The 19,980-nt window shown below is 41.0% G+C and overlaps 1 protein-coding gene across 1 annotated transcript; it reads right to left on the minus strand.

Annotated features, from left to right (window-relative positions):
* Positions 1-1,746: 1,746 nt before the first annotated feature.
* Positions 1,747-18,314, minus strand: LOC145867249 (uncharacterized). The gene is made up of 4 exons (XM_082971322.1): positions 18,196-18,314; positions 15,645-15,788; positions 7,425-7,541; positions 1,747-6,812 (listed from the first exon to the last, which is right to left on the minus strand). Exon 4 carries the CDS (start codon positions 4,600-4,602, stop codon positions 3,223-3,225), a length of 1,380 nt encoding a protein of 459 aa, XP_082827448.1. The 5' UTR covers positions 4,603-6,812; positions 7,425-7,541; positions 15,645-15,788; positions 18,196-18,314; the 3' UTR covers positions 1,747-3,222.
* Between the last annotated feature and the right edge of the window lie 1,666 nt (positions 18,315-19,980).

Here is a 19,980-nt window from a genome sequence, read left to right on the forward strand (position 1 = left end):
AACTCAAAACAACAAAAATCTCATAATTCAAATTTCTCAAACATACAACTATTATATCCCATTTTAAAGATAAACTTCTCGTTAATCCAACCACAGTGTCCGATATCAAAAAGGCTTTACGGCGAAAGCATAGCATTAGATTATGTTAGGACAGCACCTAGACAAGAAAAACCACACAGCCATTTTCCAAGCAAGGGGAGGCGTCACAAAATCCAGAAATACAGCTAAAATTAATCACTAACCTTTGATGATCTTCATCAGATGGCACTCATAGGACTTCATGTTACACAATACATGTATGTTTTCCTCGATGAAGTTCATATTTATATCCAAAAACCCCATATTACATTGGCGTGTAATGTTCAGAAATGTCCCAAAACTTCTGGTGAATGAGCACATCAATTTACAGAAATACTCATCATAAACGTCGATAAAATATTAAACTGTTATTCAAAGAATTATAGATACACTTCTCCTTAATGCAACCACTGTGTCAGATTTCAAAAAAACTTTACAAGAAAACACACTTTGCAATAATCTGAGTACGGCGTTCAGACACGAAACCAAACCCGCCATTTTGTGGAGTCAATAAAACTCAGAAATAATATTATAAATATTCCCTTACCTTTGATGATCTTCATCAGAATGCACTCCCAGGAATCCCAGGTCCACAATAAATGTTTGTTTTGTTCGATAAAGTTCTTCATTTATGTGCAAATACCTCCTTTTTGTTCGCGCGTTCAGTCCACTCCTCCAAATGCAGGAAGCGCGCAAAAAAGTCACGAAGAAAAGTAAAAAGAAGTTCTATTTACGTTCGTAGAAATATGTCAAATGATGTATAGCATCAATCTTTAGGATGTTTTTAACATAAATCTTCAGTAATATTCCAACCGGACAATTCCAATGTCTTCAGAAAAGAAAAGGAACACAGCTCACACTCACGTGAGAGCGCACCTCTGAGCTCATGTCATTTCGTCACTCATCTGACTCAATATTCACAGTAGAAGCATGAAACAACGTTCTAAAGACTGATGACATCTAGTGGACGCCTTAGGAAGTGCAAAATTAACCCTAAGTCACTGTGTAGGCAATAGGCAATCACTTGAAAAAACTACAACCCTCAGATTTCCCACTTCCTGGGTGGATTTTTCTCAGGTTTTTGCCTGCCATATGAGTTCTGTTATACTCACTGACATCATTCAAACAGTTTTAGAAACTTCAGAGTGTTTTCTATCCAAATCTACTAATACTATGCATTTCCTACCTTCTGAGCCTGAGTAGCAGGCAGTTTAATTTGGGCATGCCTTTCATCCGGACGTCAAAATACTGCTCCCTACCCTAGAGAAGTTAACAATGTGTACACTGTATTTCTGATCAATTTGATGTTATTTTAATGGACACATTTTTTTACTTTTCTTTCGAAAATATGGACATTACTAAGTGACTCCAAACTTTTGAACGGTAGTGTACATGTAGGTAGGGGTAAAAGTGACTAGGCAATCAGGATAGAGATTACATCTCCTCATCCAGGGAGTGCACACACACACACACGGAGGGAATGTTGTGTTTGTTTAATATTGTTTAAGGACTATGAAAATGGAAAAAAAGATTAGCCTACGGATTATGAAAACAACAAAAAGAAATGGGAAAATGGGAGAGGAGAAATGACTAGAGACAGTGTTGTTTAACTCACTGACCATGACCCATGAGTTCTTCTTACCTTTGTTCAGTAGAAACGTCTCCCTCTCTAAAGGATATAGGAGGCGCCATAGACTGCTCACTCTTCATGGACACACAGCTGGGTACAGGGGAGGCTGGTCTCTCCTGCTTGATTGGACTTCAACACAACAGAGACAAACATTTCATCTCTCATCTGCTCTGAGCTCAGATGGGAAACATAAGAAGAGTTTTATTCCAAAACGCTATATATAACTTTTCAGAAATGTTCGTAAATTAGCTTTTATTGTTTAAAGATATTATGAAAGAGATTGGTGTGATTTTTCACTATCTAATCATGGCATTGGATTATTCAATGACAGACATGTATTAGTTTAAAATCTATCACTTGATGGTTTCATTTCAGAGTCAAATGTTTTTTTTTGCAAAATGCTATATATCTGCCTCACTCTCAGAGAAATCGGTAGTACTGCTAGGTTTTACACAGTAATAATATATATCTGCCTCTCTCTCAGAGAAATCAGTAGTATTGCTAGGTTTAACACAGTAATAATATATATCTGCCTCACTTTCAGAGAAATCAGTAGTACTGCTAGGTTTTATACAGTAATACTATATATCTGCCTCACACTCAGAGAAATAAGTAGTACTGCTAAGTTTTACAAAGTGAAATGTAACAAATAACTACATTTTTAATAAAGAACTGTACAAATGATACACTTGTGACATCAATATTAAAACATTTAAATATAATAATCCAATACAGAAATATGAGATCAGTTTGTAAAACATTTACATTTGACATTTTAGTCATTTAGCAGATGTTTTTATTCAGGGTCTGGTTTCCCAAATGCATTTTAAGGAAAAGTTAATAATTTGAATATTCGCAGGAGCATTGTTAAATCTCTGAGCTGTTTAAAAAAAAACATTGTTATTAACGTTGAAAGCATCGTCGGAAAAGGAGGACCAATATGCAGCAGAATTGTTTTGGCTCATCTTGAACATTTATTAGACTCAAAATTAACATACAAAATAACAAAACAAACTCACGATATAGACAGTCTTCTCAGGCTCACATACGCTAGACAAGAAACAATCTCCCACAAATGACAAACACACCCTAATATATGGAACTCTCAATCAAAGGCAAAGAGAAAACACCTGCCTTCAATTGAGAGTCCCAACCCCAATTAACCAAACATAGAAACACACTCACTAGACTCCACATAGAAATATATAAACATAGACCATAAACCAAAAACCCGGAAATACTAAATCAAACGCCCTTTTACCAAAACACCACCCCGAACCACATAAAACAAATACCCTCTGCCACGTCCTGACCAAACTACAATGACAATTAACCCTTATACTGGCCAGGACGTGACAGTACCCCCCCCCCCTAAAGGTGCTAACCCCGGAAGCACCTCAAGAAAAACAAAAACCCCAAACAACAACAAAAATCCCCCTAAAGTAAAGGGAGGGAAGGGAGGGTGGCTGCCGTCACTGATGGCACTTGTGCTACACCCCCCCTCCCCAACCCACCTATGCAAGTGGTGGTTCAGGCTCCGGCCTATTGTCCTCCAGAGTGCCGACCCCGATCAGCCTCGGACCGTAGGCAGACTCCCCTTGCTCTGGATCCTGGGCAGACCTCCTCCTCTCCACCCTGTATACAGACTCATTAATTGAACAGTTAATCATTTTAAGTTCTGGATTGTCAGGCTTACTCAGTTCAGGGTTGCTGCTCGACTCCCTTGGTTCTTCGTAATCGGCAGACTCTGGGCCGATGGGGCAGTCTGGCAGCTCCGGGCAGTCTGGCCACTCTGGCAGCTCCGGGCAGTCTGGCCACTCTGGCATCTCTGGGCAGTCTGGCCACTCTGGCATCTCCGGGCAGTCTGGCCACTCTGGCAGCTCCGGGCAGTCTGGCCACTCTGGCATCTCTGGGCAGTCTGGCCACTCTGGCATCTCCGGGCAGTCTGGCCACTCTGGCATCGCCGGGCAGTCTGGCCACTCTGGCATCTCCGGGCAGTCTGGCCACTCTGGCATCTCCGGGCAGTCTGGCCACTGGCATCTCTGGGCAGTCTGGCCACTCTGGCATCTCCGGGCAGTCTGGCCACTCTGGCATCTCCGGCCACTCTGGCAGCTCCTGACTAGTGGGTGGCTCTGGTGGCTCTTGACTGGCGGGCGGTCTGGCGACTCTTGACTGACGGGCAGCTCTGGCGACTCCGGACTGACGGGCAGCTCTGGCGACTCTTGACTGACGGGCGGCTCTGGCGACTCTTGACTGACGGGCAGCTCTGGCGACTCCTGACTGACGGGCGGCTCTGGCGACTCTTGACTGACGGGCAGCTCTGGCGACTCTTGACTGACGGGCAGCTCTGGCGACTCTTGACTGACGGGCAGCCCTGGCGACGTCGGACTGGGATGACGCACTTGAAGCCTGGTGCGTGGTGCTGGTACTGGACTTACCAGACTGGGAACACGTACCTCCAGGCTAGTGCGGGGAGCGGGAACAGGACGAGTCGGACTGGGCTGACGCACTTCCGGGTCCGCACGAGAGACAGGAACTGGAAACACCGGGCTATGGAGGCGCACAGGCGGTCTTGATCTTACCTCCTGCACAACCTGTCCTGGCTGGATGGAACTAGTAGCCCTGTATGAGCGGGGTGCTTGTACAGGGCGGACTGGGCTGTGCAGGGGCCTGATGGTAGCCGTGCGTAGAGCGGGAGTTGGGTAGCCTGGTCCTCGGAGGCGTACCGGCGACCAGATGCGCTGCGCAGGCATCCTCCTACCAGGCTGGATGCTCACTCTAGCACGGCACCTGCGAGGGGCTGGAATAACGCGCACCGGACTGTGCGTGCGTATGGGTGAGATATTGCGCTCTTCAGCGAAACATGGCGCCCTCCACCTCATACGCTCCTCCATATAACCACGGGTAGCTAGCTTCCGGCTCTTCCTAGGCCTAGCCAAACTACCCGTGTGCCCCCCCAAAAAAAATTATTGGGGGTGCCTCTCGTGCTTCAACGCCAGTCGTGTTCCTCGGAAACGTTCCCGGTCCTTACCAGCCATTCTCCATGGGCCCTCTCCGGCCATAACTTGCTCCCATGTCCATCTCTCCCGTTTGTCCAATTCAAAATCCCTCTGCTCCTTCCTCTGCTGCTTGGTCCTGGTTTGGTGGGAGATTCTGTCAGGGATTTCGTCGTCGTCAGACGATATGGCGAAATCATCGTCGGAAAAGGAGGACCAATATGCAGCAGAATTGTTTTGGCTCATCTTGAACATTTATTAGACTCAAAATGAACATACAAAATAACAAAACAAACTCACGATATAGACAGTCTTCTCAGGCTCACATACGCTAGACAAGAAACAATCTCCCACAAATGACAAACACACCCTAATATATGGGACTCTCAATCAAAGGCAAAGAGAAAACACCTGCCTTCAATTGAGAGTCCCAACCCCAATTAATCAACCATAGAAACACACTCACTAGACTCCACATAGAAATATATAAACATAGACCATAAACCAAAAACCCGGAAATACTAAATCAAACGCCCTTTTACCAAAACACCACCCCGAACCACATAAAACAAATACCCTCTGCCACGTCCTGACCAAACTACAATGACAATTAACCCTTATACTGGCCAGGACATGACAGCAAGATGCAGTAGATGGTATAGAGTACAGTATATACATATGAGATGAGTAATGTAGGGTATGAAAACATATAAAGAGGCATTGTTGAAAGTGGCTAGTGCTAAATTACATCAAGATGGCAAGATGCAGTAGATGGTATAGCGTACAGTATATACATATGAGATGAGTAATGTAGGGTAAGTAAACATTATATAATATAAAGTGGCTAGTGATGAATTGAATACATCAATTTTTTATTATTAAAGTGGCTTGAGTTGAGTCAGTATGTTGGTAACAGCCACACACACAGACCTCACTTCCCTCTGGAGAGCCTTACGGTTATGGGCGGAGCAGCTGCCGGACCATTTCAGTTTGTCCGTGATGTGTACGCCTAGGAACTTAAAACTCTCCACCCTCTCCACTACTGTCCCATCAATGTAGATAGGGGGCTGCTCCCTCTGCTGTTTCCTGAAGTCCACGATCATCTCCTTGTTGACATTAAGTGCGAGGTTATTTTCCTGACACCACACTCCGAGGGCCCTCACCTCCTCCCTGTAGGCCGTCTTGTCGTTGTTGATAATCAAGCCTACCACTGTAGTGTCATCTGCAAACTTGATGATTGAGTTGGAGGCGTGCATGGCCACGCAGTCGTGGGTGAACAGGGAGTACAGGAGAGGGCTGAGAACGCACCCTTGTGGTGCCCCAGTGTTGAGGGTCAGCGGGGTGGAGATGTTGTTACATACCTTCACCACCTGGGGGCGGCCCGTCAGGAAGTCCAGGACCCAGTTGCACAGGGCGGGGTCGAGACCCAGGGTCTCGAGCTTAATGACGAGTTTGTAGGGTACTATGGTGTTAAATGCTGAGCTGCAATCAATGAACAGCATTCTTACATAGGTATTCCTCTTGTCCAGATGGGTTAGGGCAGTGTGCAGTGTGATGGCGATTGCGTCGTCTGTGGACCTATTGGGTCGGTAAGCAAATTGGAGTGGGTCTAGGGTGACAGGTGATATGGTCCTTGACTAGTCTCTCAAAGCACTTCATGATGACAGAAGTGAGTGCTACAGGGCAGTAGTCATTTAGCTCAGTTACCTTAGCTTTCTTGGGAACAGGAATAATGGTGGCCCTCTTGAAGCATGTGGGGACAGCAGACTGGGATAGGGAGAGATTGAATATGTCCGTAAACACACCAGCCAGCTGGTCTGCGCATGCTCTGAGGACGTGGCCGGGAATGCCGTCTGGGCCTGCAGCCTTGCGAGGGTTAACACGTTTAAATGTTTTACTCACGTTGGCTACGATGAAGGAGAGCCCGCAGTTTTTGGTAGCGGGCCGTGTCAGTGGCGCTGTGTTGTCCTCAAGGTGAGTAAAAAAGCTGTTTAGTCTGTCTGGGAGCAAGGCATCGTGATCAGCGACGGGGCTGGTTTTTCTTTTGTAGTCCGTGATTGACTGTAGACCCTGCCACATACCTCTCGTGTCTGAGCCGTTGAATGAGGCTATAAGGAGTACCAGTACTGAGTCAATGTGCAGGGGTACCAGGTAGTTGAGGTAATAATGAGACTATAAGGAGTACCAGTACTGAGTCAATGTGCAGGGGTACCAGGTAGTTGACGTAATAATGAGACTATAAGGAGTACCAGTACTGAGTCAATGTGCAGGGGTACCAGGTAGTTGAGGTAATAATGAGACTATAAGGAGTACCAGTACTGAGTCAATGTGCAGGGGTACCAGGTAGTTGAGGTAATAATGAGACTATAAGGAGTACCAGTACTGAGTCAATGTGCAGGGGTACCAGGTAGTTGAGGTAATAATGAGACTATAATTGAGGTAATATGTACATGTAGGTAGTGGCAAAAGTGACTAGGCAATCAGGATAGAGATTTCATTTCCTTGTCCAGGGAGTGCAAACACACACACTTTCACACACACACACACACAGGGAGGGAACGTTGTGTTTGTTTAATATTGTTTTAGGACTATGAAAATGGACAGAAGGATTAGCCTACGGATTATGAAAACAACAAAAAGGAATGTGAAAATGGGAGAGGAGAAATGACTAGAGACAGTGGTGTTTAACTCACTGACCATGACCCATGAGTTCTTCTTACCTTTGTTCAGTAGAAAAGTCTCCCTCTCTAAAGTATATAAGAGGATCCATAGACTGGTCACTCTTCATGGACACACAGCTGGGAACAGGGGAGGCTGGTCTCTCCTGCTTGATTGGTCTTCAACACAACAGAGACAAACATTACATCTCTCATCTACTCTGATCTCAGATGGGAAACATAAGAAGAGTTTCATTCCAAAACGCAACATATCACTTTACAGAAATGTTGGTAAATGAGCTTTTATTGTTTAAAGAAATTATGAAAGAGATTGGTGTGTTTTTCACTATCTAATTATGACATGGTGTTGTTCAATGACAGACATGAATTTGTTTATAAACTATCACATGACGGTTTCATTTTAGAGAGTCAAATGTTTTCTTTGCTCAATGCTATATATCTGCCTCACTCTCAGAGAAATCAGTAGTACTGCTAGGTTTTACATAGTAATAATATATATCTGCCTCACTCTCAGAGAAATCAGTAGTACTGCTAGGTTTAATACAGTAATAATATATATCTGCCTCACTCTCAGAGAAATCAGTAGTACTGCTAGGTTTTACATAGTAATAATATATATCTGCCTCACTCTCAGAGAAATCAGTAGTACTGCTAGGTTTTACACAGTAATAATATATATCTGCCTCACTCTCAGAGAAATCAGTAGTACTGCTAGGTTTTATACAGTAATAATATATATCTGCCTCACTCTCAGAGAAATCAGTAGTACTGCTAGGTTTTACACAGTAATAATATATATCTGCCTCACTCTCAGAGAAATCAGTAGTACTGCTAGGTTTTATACAGTAATAATATATATCTGCCTCACTCTCAGAGAAATCAGTAGTACTGCTAGGTTTTATACAGTAATAATATATATCTGCCTCACTCTCAGAGAAATCAGTAGTACTGTGAGGTTTTATACAGTAATAATATATATCTGCCTCTCAGAGAAATCAGTAGTACTGCTAGGTTTAACACAGTAATAATATATATCTGCCTCTCTCTCAGAGAAATCAGTAGTACTGCTAGGTTTTATACAGTAATAATATATATCTGCCTCACTCTCAGAGAAATCAGTAGTACTGCTAGGTTTAACACAGTCAAATGTAACCGCCCGGCACGATTCGGTCTTATTTTAGAAACATTTTCAAATGTGTTTTTTACACTGGATAAAAGTAGAGACTCAGGGCTAGAAAATGGTATATCATACAAAACAGTTGATGAACAATGGGAAAGTAATTCTTCTTTGAACGTTGATGAACTTGTAACCTCACTTTTGAGAAAATGGCCTTTGAATGTTTTGGTACCTACTGGAGAGCTCTTCTTTGTCTACAGGGCTGTTACTTTGGCTGATAATGTCTCCCATCTAATAAATAGTTTTTCATATATATAATTAACTAAATATATTATGTTTTTGGTTTCGTCAGTTTCATTGTTTATTATGCAATAAATTGTTATTTTATGGTTGTAAGTTGTAAAATTAACTAGAAAATATTCAATTTTGCAATTCTGAGAAATTACTACTTTAGTAAGGAATTACACATTATTCAATATTACTGCAGTTTCTAAATCATTTCATTAGATGGCAGCATAACACCACGAATGACTTATCAGAAGATTAGTTTAGTTCTCCCTGGATACACCACCACTCCCCGCGCTTCTTTCTGTCCCTTTCCACACTGCTAACACAAGAGGAAGGACTGAAAAAGCATTTAACAGATTACTGTTTAGTAATATAATGATGATTCATGTTTATTATTACCTGTTTTTATGCTCATGTTTGAAATTATACTTCATTAATATAACGATTATCAATAAGCCTGAACATTAATTCCGTCACCTCTAGTTGAGAAGAATGTATTTTCCCAGTACATTCATTGTCAAATTCATCAACCAGCATCAACCCGCGATGCCTTCTCGCGCATGAAGTCAGCTCAAGGAGATATATAGCTAACTAAAGTAATGAGTGACCATTTTAGAAAATCATGGGACATATAGTCTGTGGTTGCATGCTATTTTATGTCAATCATATTGCTGCTTGTAGCCTATAACTGATGCTTCGTGGTCTTATGCTGCCATCTATTGGAAATATTTACCAATTAAAAGTCAGTCATTCATAGACAGACATTAGTGAGACACCTGAGAAGAAAAAAAAACATTGTTAATTCCTTAGATTAGTCTCAAACCTGCCCTGTCTATCCCACGCCAATTGCTGGACATTCACAAAGAGGTTACTAGGTCTCCCAGTTCAAACCACATTTGAAAAATAAAAACACATGTGGCTTGTTGTGTGCCTTGCAATAATAGATATTAGAAAAAAACGAATAACAAAATAAAAACAGCAAAAGGCTTAGACAGGTTTGATTAACAAAATAATCAACATGCTGTTTGGTACTATACTTGTATTTACTAACATAATATTATTACTAAAATAGTTTCTAAAAGTGTTTTAGGCTACCCTACCCTAGAATTAGGGTTAGGGGTTAAGGCTAAAATAGGTAATACACAGGATTAGGGGTTAAGGCTAAAATAGGTAATACGTAGGGTTAGAATTTCTGTACAGCACTTTGTGACATCTGCTGATGTAAAAAGGGCTTCATAAATACATTAGATTGATTGTTAGGTTTAAGGGTTTTAAGGCTAAAAACGTTATGGGTTTATAGCTCTCTAGCTCCTCCCTGTGGTCTTCTGTGGGTACTACATAACTCATTCACCACACTTGCAAGGCTCAACTGCGTCAGATCTACAAATCAATGAGCTAGACCTATCCATTTGGGTTGTAACTCAGTGAACCTGTGCAGCATTTGCTCAATTCAATGCCTACAAACGAAGATTTCGATGCATATCAAATTACCCAGTAGCCATTCAGAAACAATAACTCCTCAAAAAAAGTGTTATATCTTAATTACATTTTTTATTATGTCTGTATAAATCGGCCACATCTTGAAAAAGAGGGCAGGGACATGTGTTCTGTTTAGGTTGTATACATTTTTCTGAAAACAAAATTGGTTAACTATGACCAGAAAATGCTTAACGTTTGATCGGTTTGCGCCAGCCATCACTAGTACTGTGGGTCACCACAACGTGTACCCAGGTGAAGTGTGCACCAAGTAGCTGTGATAATATTAGTAATAATACTAATAATAATACTTGAGGTCAGCCTACAATGTTAACGCAGGCAGGTCTCATTGATAACAATAGCGAAGCTGGCATTGTGACGCAGAACAATGGGCAATGGTATAGAACGTTCAGAATGTCAGGTGGTGCCACAGTGCTCAATTAAACTAATAGGAGCTGGAAGGGTGAAAAATGACCTAAAATAAGGCCGGTTTTTTCGCTATAACTTCATAACTAGGGACATAAGGTAATATTATGAAACTGAGCTCCATGGCGGATGCAATGAACTAGTTTTATCAGAAAAAAAAACATTGTTAAAAATGGAATGTGTCCAGACTACTTGAGGCGTCACAATTTTTTTTTTTAAACTTCGGTCATTGGACACAGAGGGGTTAAACACTAAAGTTACCGTCCATCTAGTGAAGAGAGGAGAACCGGACAGAGGTAGCCAGCATCCGTCAACGAGAGAGACGGAAGCCTTCCATGGGATTTAACTGGTGGATGAAACAACCAGGGAGCTCCATCGGTCCACAAGTAATGCGGGCAGCTAGTGATGATGTAGTGGTAGCTAGGAAAAATGAGGATGCTGCTGGTAGAGTAGCTAGCTTACCTAGCTGTACTGACTAGCTTGGCTAGCTAGCAGGTCGTTCGTCTGTCCCTCGTCTCGAGGATGAGGACGAATCCAGTGAACCACAAAATGAAACAAGGATAGAGAGTGAAAAGGATCTGGCTACACTCATACTGTCCCTGACCGTAAAGCAAAAAGCTAATTGAACAATAAACTTTGGCGTCTCAACAATGTAGCGAACTCCGTCGTTATTCCCCAAGATCACCTCAGCCCACTCTGCACGTAACCTGACAATATCCTTGGTGCCACACCGTACGTGGACGCGGGCAGTTCCAGAACGCAGACATGAGCAGTGCAACACAATCAACTAAACCCAGTCTTTACAGTGGGTTACATTAGTAATATTGTGTCCCATCTACTGGCAGATATTTAGGACCTCAGCAGGTATCTGGATAATAGCCTCATGAGCTGTCCTAACCAGTTAAGAGGTACCAGCAGGTATCTGGATAATAACCTCATGAGCTGTCCTAACCAGTTAAGAGGTACCAGCAGGTATCTGGATAATAACCTCATGAGCTGTCCTAACCAGTTAAGAGGCACCAGCAGGTATCTGGATAATAGCCTCATGAGCTGTCCTAACCAGTTAAGAGGCACCAGCAGGTATCTGGATAATAGCCTCATGAGCTGTCCTAACCAGTTAAGAGGTACCAGCAGGTATCTGGATAATAGCCTCATGAGCTGTCCTAACCAGTTAAGAGGTACCAGCAGGTATCTGGATAATAACCTCATGAGCTGTCCTAACCAGTTAAGAGGAACCAGCAGGTATCTGGATAATAACCTCATGAGCTGTCCTAACCAGTTAAGAGGTACCAGCAGGTATCTGGATAATAACCTCATGAGCTGTCCTAACCAGTTAAGAGGTACCAGCAGGTATCTGGATAATAGCCTCATGAGCTGTCCTAACCAGTTAAGAGGTACCAGCAGGTATCTGGATAATAGAAACATGAGCTGTCCTAACCAGTTAAGAGGTACCAGCAGGTATCTGTATAATAGCCTCATGAGCTGTCCTAACCAGTTAAGAGGTACCAGCAGGTATCTGAATAATAGAAACATGCAGCCAGTCAGTGGTTCCTGTGCCACATGTAATTGCTTTGGAGCAGTGGCAACCTGTTATTCAAGGCAGATTTTTTAATTTTTTAAAATTTATTTCACCTTTGTTTAACCAGGTAGGCTAGTTGAGAACAAGTTCTCATTTACAACTGAGACCTGGCCAAGAAAAAGGCAAAGCAGTGTGACACAGACAACAACACAGATTTACACATGGAATAAACAAACATACAGTCAATAATACAGCATAAAAAGTATATATACAGTGTGTGCAAATGAGGTAAGATAAAGGAGGTAAGGCAATAAATAGACCATGGTGACGAAGTAATTATAATATACCAAATAAACACTGGAGTAATTGATGTGCAGAAGATGAATGTGCAAGTAGAGATTTACAGTGAGGGAAAAAAGTATTTGATCTCCTGCTGATTTTGTACGTTTGCCCAATGGCAAAGAAATTATCAGTCTATAATTTTAATGGAAGGTTTATTTGAACAGTGAGAGACAGAATAACAACAAAAAAATCCAGAAAAACGCATGTCAAAAATGTTGTATATTGATTTGCATTTTAATGAGGGAAATAAGTATTTGACCCCTCTGCAAAGCATGACTTAGTACTTGGTGGCAAAACCCTTGTTGGCAATCACAGAGGTCAGACGTTTCTTGTAGTTGGCCACCAGGTTTGCACACATCTCAGGAGGGATTTTGTCCCACTCCTCTTTGCAGATCTTCTCCAAGTCATTAAGGTTTGACGTTTGGCAACTCGAACTTTCAGCTCCATCCACAGATTTTATATGGGATTAAGGTCTGGAGACTGGCTAGGCCACTCCAGGACCTTAATGTGCTTCTTCTTGTGCCACTCCTTTGTTGCCTTGGCCATGTGTTTTGGGTCATTGTCATGCTGGAATACCCATCCACAACCCATTTTCAATGCCCTGGCTGAGGGAAGGAGGTTCTTACCCAAGATTTGACGGTACACGGCCCCGTCCATCGTCCCTTTGATGCGGTGAAGTTGTCCTGTCCCCTTAGCAGAAAAACACCCCCAAAGCATAATGTTTCCACCTTCATGTTTGACGGTGGGGATGGTGTTCTTGGGGTCATAAGCAGCATTCCTCCTCCTCCAAACACGGCGAGTTGAGTTGATGCCAAAGAGCTCCATTTTGGTCTCATCTGACCACAACACTTTCACCCAGTTGTCCTCTGAATCATTCAGATGTTCATTGGCAAACTTCAGACGGGCATGTATAGGTGCTTTCTTGAGCAGGGGGACCTTGCGGGCCCTGCAGGATTTCAGTCCTTCACGGTGTAGTGTGTTACCAATTGATTTCTTGGTGACTATGGTCCCAGCTGCCTTGAGATCATTGACAAGATCCTCCCATGTAGTTCTGGGCTGATTCCTCACCGTTCTCATGATCATTGCAACTCCACGAGGTGAGATCTTGCATGGAGCCCCAGGCCGAGGGATATTGACAGTTCTTTTGTGTTTCTTCCATTTACGAATAATCGCACCAACTGTTGTCACCTTCTCACCAAGCTGCTTGGCGATGGTCTTGTAGCCCATTCCAGTCTTGTGTAGGTCTACAATCTTGTCCCTGACATCCTTGGAGAGCTCTTTGGTCTTGGCCATGGTGGAGAGTTTGGAATCTGATTGATTGATTGCTTCTGTGGACAGGTGTCTTTTATACAGGTAACAAACTGAGATTAGGAGCACTCCCTTTAAGAGTGTGCTCCTAATCTCAGCTCGTTACCTGTATAAAAGACACCTGGGAGCCAGAAATCTTTCTGATTGAGACGGGGTCAAATACTTATTTCTCTCATTAATATGCAAATCAATTTATAACATTTTTGACATGCGTTTTTCTGGATTTTTTTTGTTGTTATATAAAAGATGACTGCTATGGTGTGTGGGCATCCACACCCCCTCCCAAAATGGCTGCTGTGCCATTTCTTCCCCATGCATTACTTGACTGTTCAAATAAACCTACCATTAAAATGATAGACTGATCATCTCTTTGTCAGTGGGCAAATGTACAAAATCAGCAGGGGATCAAATACTGTTTTCCCTCACTGTATGGAGTGTGCCACTCTCCTTATTTTTATAGCTTATAGTTTATTAGCCATTAGTCAGAACTTCCACATAAAAAAATAAAAATCTTTGGGTGTGCGCCAGCTCATGTGTTTTATTGGAAATACTATTGGAACCATTTCCCTGTTTGACCGCTAGGTGTTATGGGTATTATGACACCTCCACTGTGGGGCTCTATAAAACTATTGGATCCATTTCCCTGTTTGACCGCTAGGTGTTATGGGTATTAGGACACCTCCACTGTGGGGCTCTATCAAACTATTGGAACCATTTCCCTGTTTGACCGCTAGGTGTTATGGGTATTAGGACACCTCCACTGTGGGGCTCTATCAAACTATTGGAACCATTTCCCTGTTTGACCACAAGGTGTTATGGGTATTATGACACCTCCACTGTGGGGCTCTATAAAACTATTGGAACCATTTCCCTGTTTGACTGCTAGGTATTATGGGTATTATAACACCTCCACTGTGGGGCTCTATAAAACTATTGGAACCATTTCCCTGTTTGACCGCTAGGTGTTATGGGTATTATAACACCTCCACTGTGGGGCTCTATAAAACTATTGGAACCATTTCCCTGTTTGACCACTAGGTGTTATGGGTATTATGACACCTCCACTGTGGGGCTCTATAAAACTATTGGAACCATTTCCCTGTTTGACCGCTAGGTGTTATGGGTATTATAACACCTCCACTGTGGGGCTCTATAAAACTATTGGAACCATTTCCCTGTTTGACCGCTAGGTGTTATGGGTATTATAACACCTCCACTGTGGGGCTCTATAAAACTATTGGAACCATTTCCCTGTTTGACCACAAGGTGTTATGGGTACTATGACACCTCCACTGTGGGGCTCTATAAAACTATTGGAACCATTTCCCTGTTTGACCGCTAGGTGTTATGGGTATTATGACACCTCCACTGCGGGGCTCTATAAAACTATTGGATCCATTTCCCTGTTTGACCACTAGGTGTTATGGGTATTATGACACCTCCACTGTGGGGCTCTATAAAACTATTGGAACCATTTCCCTGTTTGACCGCTAGGTGTTATGGGTATTATGACACCTCCACTGTGAGGCTCTATAACACAAATGAAATGTGAGAATCTGGTGAATGCAGAATCTAGAGAATGCAACAATATTTGTTTCATCTTGCTGTGATGTTCTCAGTAAAATGTCATAAGCTAAAATCTATGAATTTAAAATCTTAGAACAGTAATATTTTACACACTCATAAGCCTCCATTTCTGATGAAAAAACACAAATGTGAAAAAATGGTGGATATAGCATTTTGTGTATAAACTCTTCATAAATTCTTTAAAAAATTGTCATCTCACCTCTTAGATTTGGTGCCATGTTCCCCAGAGACACTCCTTTTCGAGGCAGGGCCCCCCTCCTCTCTCTCCCCAGAGAGACTCATTTTAGAGGCAGGGCCCCCCTCCTCTCTCTCCCCAGAGAGACTCATTTTAGAGACAGGACCCCTGTAAACAGAGATCCAGCATGTTGGTTGTGGTTAACACAGTGACAACTAAACAGAGATCCAGCATGTTGGTTGTGGTTAACTCAGTGACAACTAAACAGAGATCCAGCATGTTGGTTGTGGTTAACACAGTGACAACTAAACAGAGATCCAGCATGTTGGTTGTGGTCAACACAGTGACAACTAAACAGAGATCCAGCATGTTGGTTGTGGTTAACAGTGACAACTAAACAGAGATCCAGCATGTTGGTTGTGGTTAACACAGTGACAACTAAACAGAGATCCAGCATGTTGGTTGTGGTTAACACAGTGACAACTAAACAGAGATCCAGCATGTTGGTTGTGGTTAACACAGTGACAACTAAACAGAGATCCAGCACGTTGGTTGTGGTTAACACAGTGACAACTAAACAGAGATCCAGCATGTTGGTTGTGGTTAACACAGTGACAACTAAACAGAGATCCAGCATGTTGGTTGTGGTTAACACAGTAACAACTAAACAGAGATCCAGCATGTTGGTTGTGGTCAACACAGTGACAACTAAACAGAGATCCAGCATGTTGGTTGTGGTTAACACAGTGACAACTAAACAGAGATCCAGCATGTTGGTTGTGGTTAACACAGTAACAACTAAACAGAGATCCAGCATGTTGGTTGTGGTTAACACAGTGACCCCTAAACAGAGATCCAGCATGTTGGTTGTGGTTAACACAGTGACAACTAAACAGAGATCCAGCATGTTGGTTGTGGTTAACACAGTGACAACTAAACAGAGATCCAGCATGTTGGTTGTGGTTAACACAGTGACAACTAATTATTGACTGTCAATTGTTCTCATTTATTAATTATCTCTTAGAGAAATAAAACATTTACTAACAGACATAGAAACAGTCAGGTGATTTAAAGCATCACATGAACATGTAGTTGTGACATTTCATCTCCATGGTAACTGTCAAAAATAATAATAAGTCACTGTTTGTTAAGGTAGTTATAGACAGAACAACAACAACAACAACAATAATAATAATAATAATAATAATAATAAGTCACTGTTTGTTAAGGTAGTTATAGACAGTACAACAACAATAACAACAATAATAATAATAATAACAATAATAATAATATTAATAATAATAAGTGACTGTTTGTTATGGTATTTCTACACAGTACAGCAACAATAATAATAATAATAACAATAATAATAATAATAATAATAAGTCACTGTTTGTTTAGGTAGTTATAGACAGAACAACAACAATAAAAATAACAATAACAATAATAATAATAATAATAATAATAATAATAATAATAAGTCACTGTTTGTTAAGGTAGTTATAGACAGTACAGCAACAATAATAATAACAATAATAATAATAATAATAATAATAATAAGTCACTGTTTGTTAAGGTAGTTATAGACAGTACAGCAACAACAATAATAATAATAATAATAATAAGTCACTGTTTGTTAAGGTAGTTCTAGACAGAACAGCAACAATAACAATAATAATAATAATAATAATAAGTCATTTTTTGTTAAGGTAGTTATAGACAGTACAGCAACAATAACAATAATAATAATAATAATAATAATATGTCACTGTTTGTTAAGGTAGTTATAGACAGTACAGCAACAATAATAATAATAACTATAATAATATTAATAATTATAATAAGTCACTGTTTGTTATGGTAGTTATAGACAGAACAACAACAATAATAATAATCATAATAATAATAAGTCACTGTTTGTTAAGGTAGTTATAGACAGAACAGCAACAATAATAATAATAATAATAATAATAATAAGTCACTGTTTGTTAAGGTAGTTATAGACAGTACAGCAACAATAATAATAATAATAATATTAATAATAATAATAAGTCACTGTTTGTTAAGGTAGTTATAGACAGAACAACAACAATAATAATAATAATAATAATAAGTAGGACAGAGAATGTACTGTATATAACCTACATATCATAGATGACCAGTCTAAACCTGTTCAGATCAACATAATGTTATAGTCCTACCAGTAGCAGGACAGAGAATGTACTGTATATAACCTACATATCATAGATGACCAGTCTAAACCTGTTCAGATCAACATAATGTTATAGTCCTACCAGTAGCAGGACAGAGAATGTACTGTATATAACCTACATATCATAGATGACCAGTCTAAACCTGTTCAGATCAGTTCACATAAACTATCAGTAGCAGGACTGACCACCTACAAATCAGTTTTCAGTCTAAATACCAGAGCATGTTGCCTAGACCTGATATGTTCACAACATTTCCTACAGAGACCTTCAGGTCAGTCAGCATGATAAAGGATCATATCTCAAGCTTTGTCTGACCACAACCTAACTTTATAATAGTTATATTTAGCCTACAGTAGACTTACCAGTCTGCCCGTCTTTCCTTCAAATCAACACATTTATCCCACTTCTAATGTTGTTGACAAATGTTTGCGATAGTTTCAACAGCCGTTTTGAAACTGCGTAGGCTTCAAACACGCTTTTAGTTTCCTATGAGGAAATCACATAACTTCAGTCACGGGATGTGGACGACTGGTTTTCTTGCAGAGGAAGTAGCCTCTATTACAATCTCCAAAAGCCTTTTTAAATCTCAAATACAATACAAGTTTAAAATTAACTGCATTGCAGCAACGTTGTCCTGCAACAGGATGATCAAATTAAGATCCTACATTTGTACAGAGATTGTCTTTATCTGAATAAGGCAGTTTAAGTTATTAGCAATGATGGTACAACTGTCAGCTGCTGTAAACCTCTGTGATTGGATGTTATGACCCCCATCTAAACAGTTTCTTTCCTTATGCTGTGGCCCTCAATAACTGGCCCATAGAGACTAAAGGACTATGCTGCACACCGCAAAAAGCCATCTCTAAACTGGGGGAAGGAATTGGGAAGGCTGAAAGATAACAGTGAATATGACACATGGATGACGGTAGAAAGATAACAGTGAATATGAGACATGGAGGAAGGTAGAAAGATAACAGTGAATATGAGACATGGGGGAAGGTAGAAAGATAACAGTGAATATGAGACATGGAGGAAGGTAGAAAGATAACAGTGAGACATGGAGGAAGGTAGAAAGATAACAGTGAATATGAGACATGGAGGAAGGTAGAAAGATAACAGTGAGACATGGAGGAAGGTAGAAAGATAACAGTGAATATGACACATGGATGACGGTAGAAAGATAACAGTGAATATGAGACATGGGGGAAGGTAGAAAGATAACAGTGAGACATGGAGGAAGGTAGAAAGATAACAGTGAATATGAGACATGGAGGAAGGTAGAAAGATAACAGTGAATATGACACATGGATGACGGTAGAAAGATAACAGTGAATATGAGACATGGAGGAAGGTAGAAAGATAACAGTGAATATGAGACATGGAGGAAGGTAGAAAGATAACAGTGAGACATGGAGGAAGGTAGAAAGATAACAGTGAATATGAGACATGGGGGAAGGTAGAAAGATAACAGTGAATATGAGACATGGGGGAAGGTAGAAAGATAACAGTGAATATGAGACATGGGGGAAGGTAGAAAGATAACAGTGAGACATGGAGGAAGGTAGAAAGATAACAGTGAATATGAGACATGGGGGAAGGTAGAAAGATAACAGTGAATATGAGACATGGGGGAAGGTAGAAAGATAACAGTGAATTTGAGACATGGAGGAAGGTAGAAAGATAACAGTGAATTTGAGACATGGAGGAAGGTAGAAAGATAACAGTGAATATGAGACATGGAGGAAGGTAGAAAGATAACAGTGAATATGAGACATGGGGGAAGGTAGAAAGATAACAGTGAATATGAGACATGGGGGAAGGTAGAAAGATAACAGTGAGACATGGAGGAAGGTAGAAAGATAACAGTGAATATGAGACATGGGGGAAGGTAGAAAGATAACAGTGAATATGAGACATGGAGGAAGGTAGAAAGATAACAGTGAATATGAGACATGGAGGAAGGTAGAAAGATAACAGTGAATATGAGACATGGAGGAAGGTAGAAAGATAACAGTGAATATGAGACATGGAGGAAGGTAGAAAGATAACAGTGAATATGAGACATGGGGGAAGGTAGAAAGATAACAGTGAATATGAGACATGGGGGAAGGTAGAAAGATAACAGTGAATATGAGACATGGAGGAAG

Source organism: Salmo salar, unplaced genomic scaffold, assembly GCF_965601325.2.
Source record: "Salmo salar unplaced genomic scaffold, fSalSal1 ptg000257l, whole genome shotgun sequence".
In the NCBI taxonomy this organism is placed as follows: domain Eukaryota; kingdom Metazoa; phylum Chordata; class Actinopteri; order Salmoniformes; family Salmonidae; genus Salmo; species Salmo salar.

Excerpts from the sequence above, each read along its gene's own strand:
- LOC145867249 (XM_082971322.1), bottom strand. The coding sequence starts at position 4,602 with ATGGAGGAGCGTATGAGGTGGAGGGCGCCATGTTTCGCTGAAGAGCGC.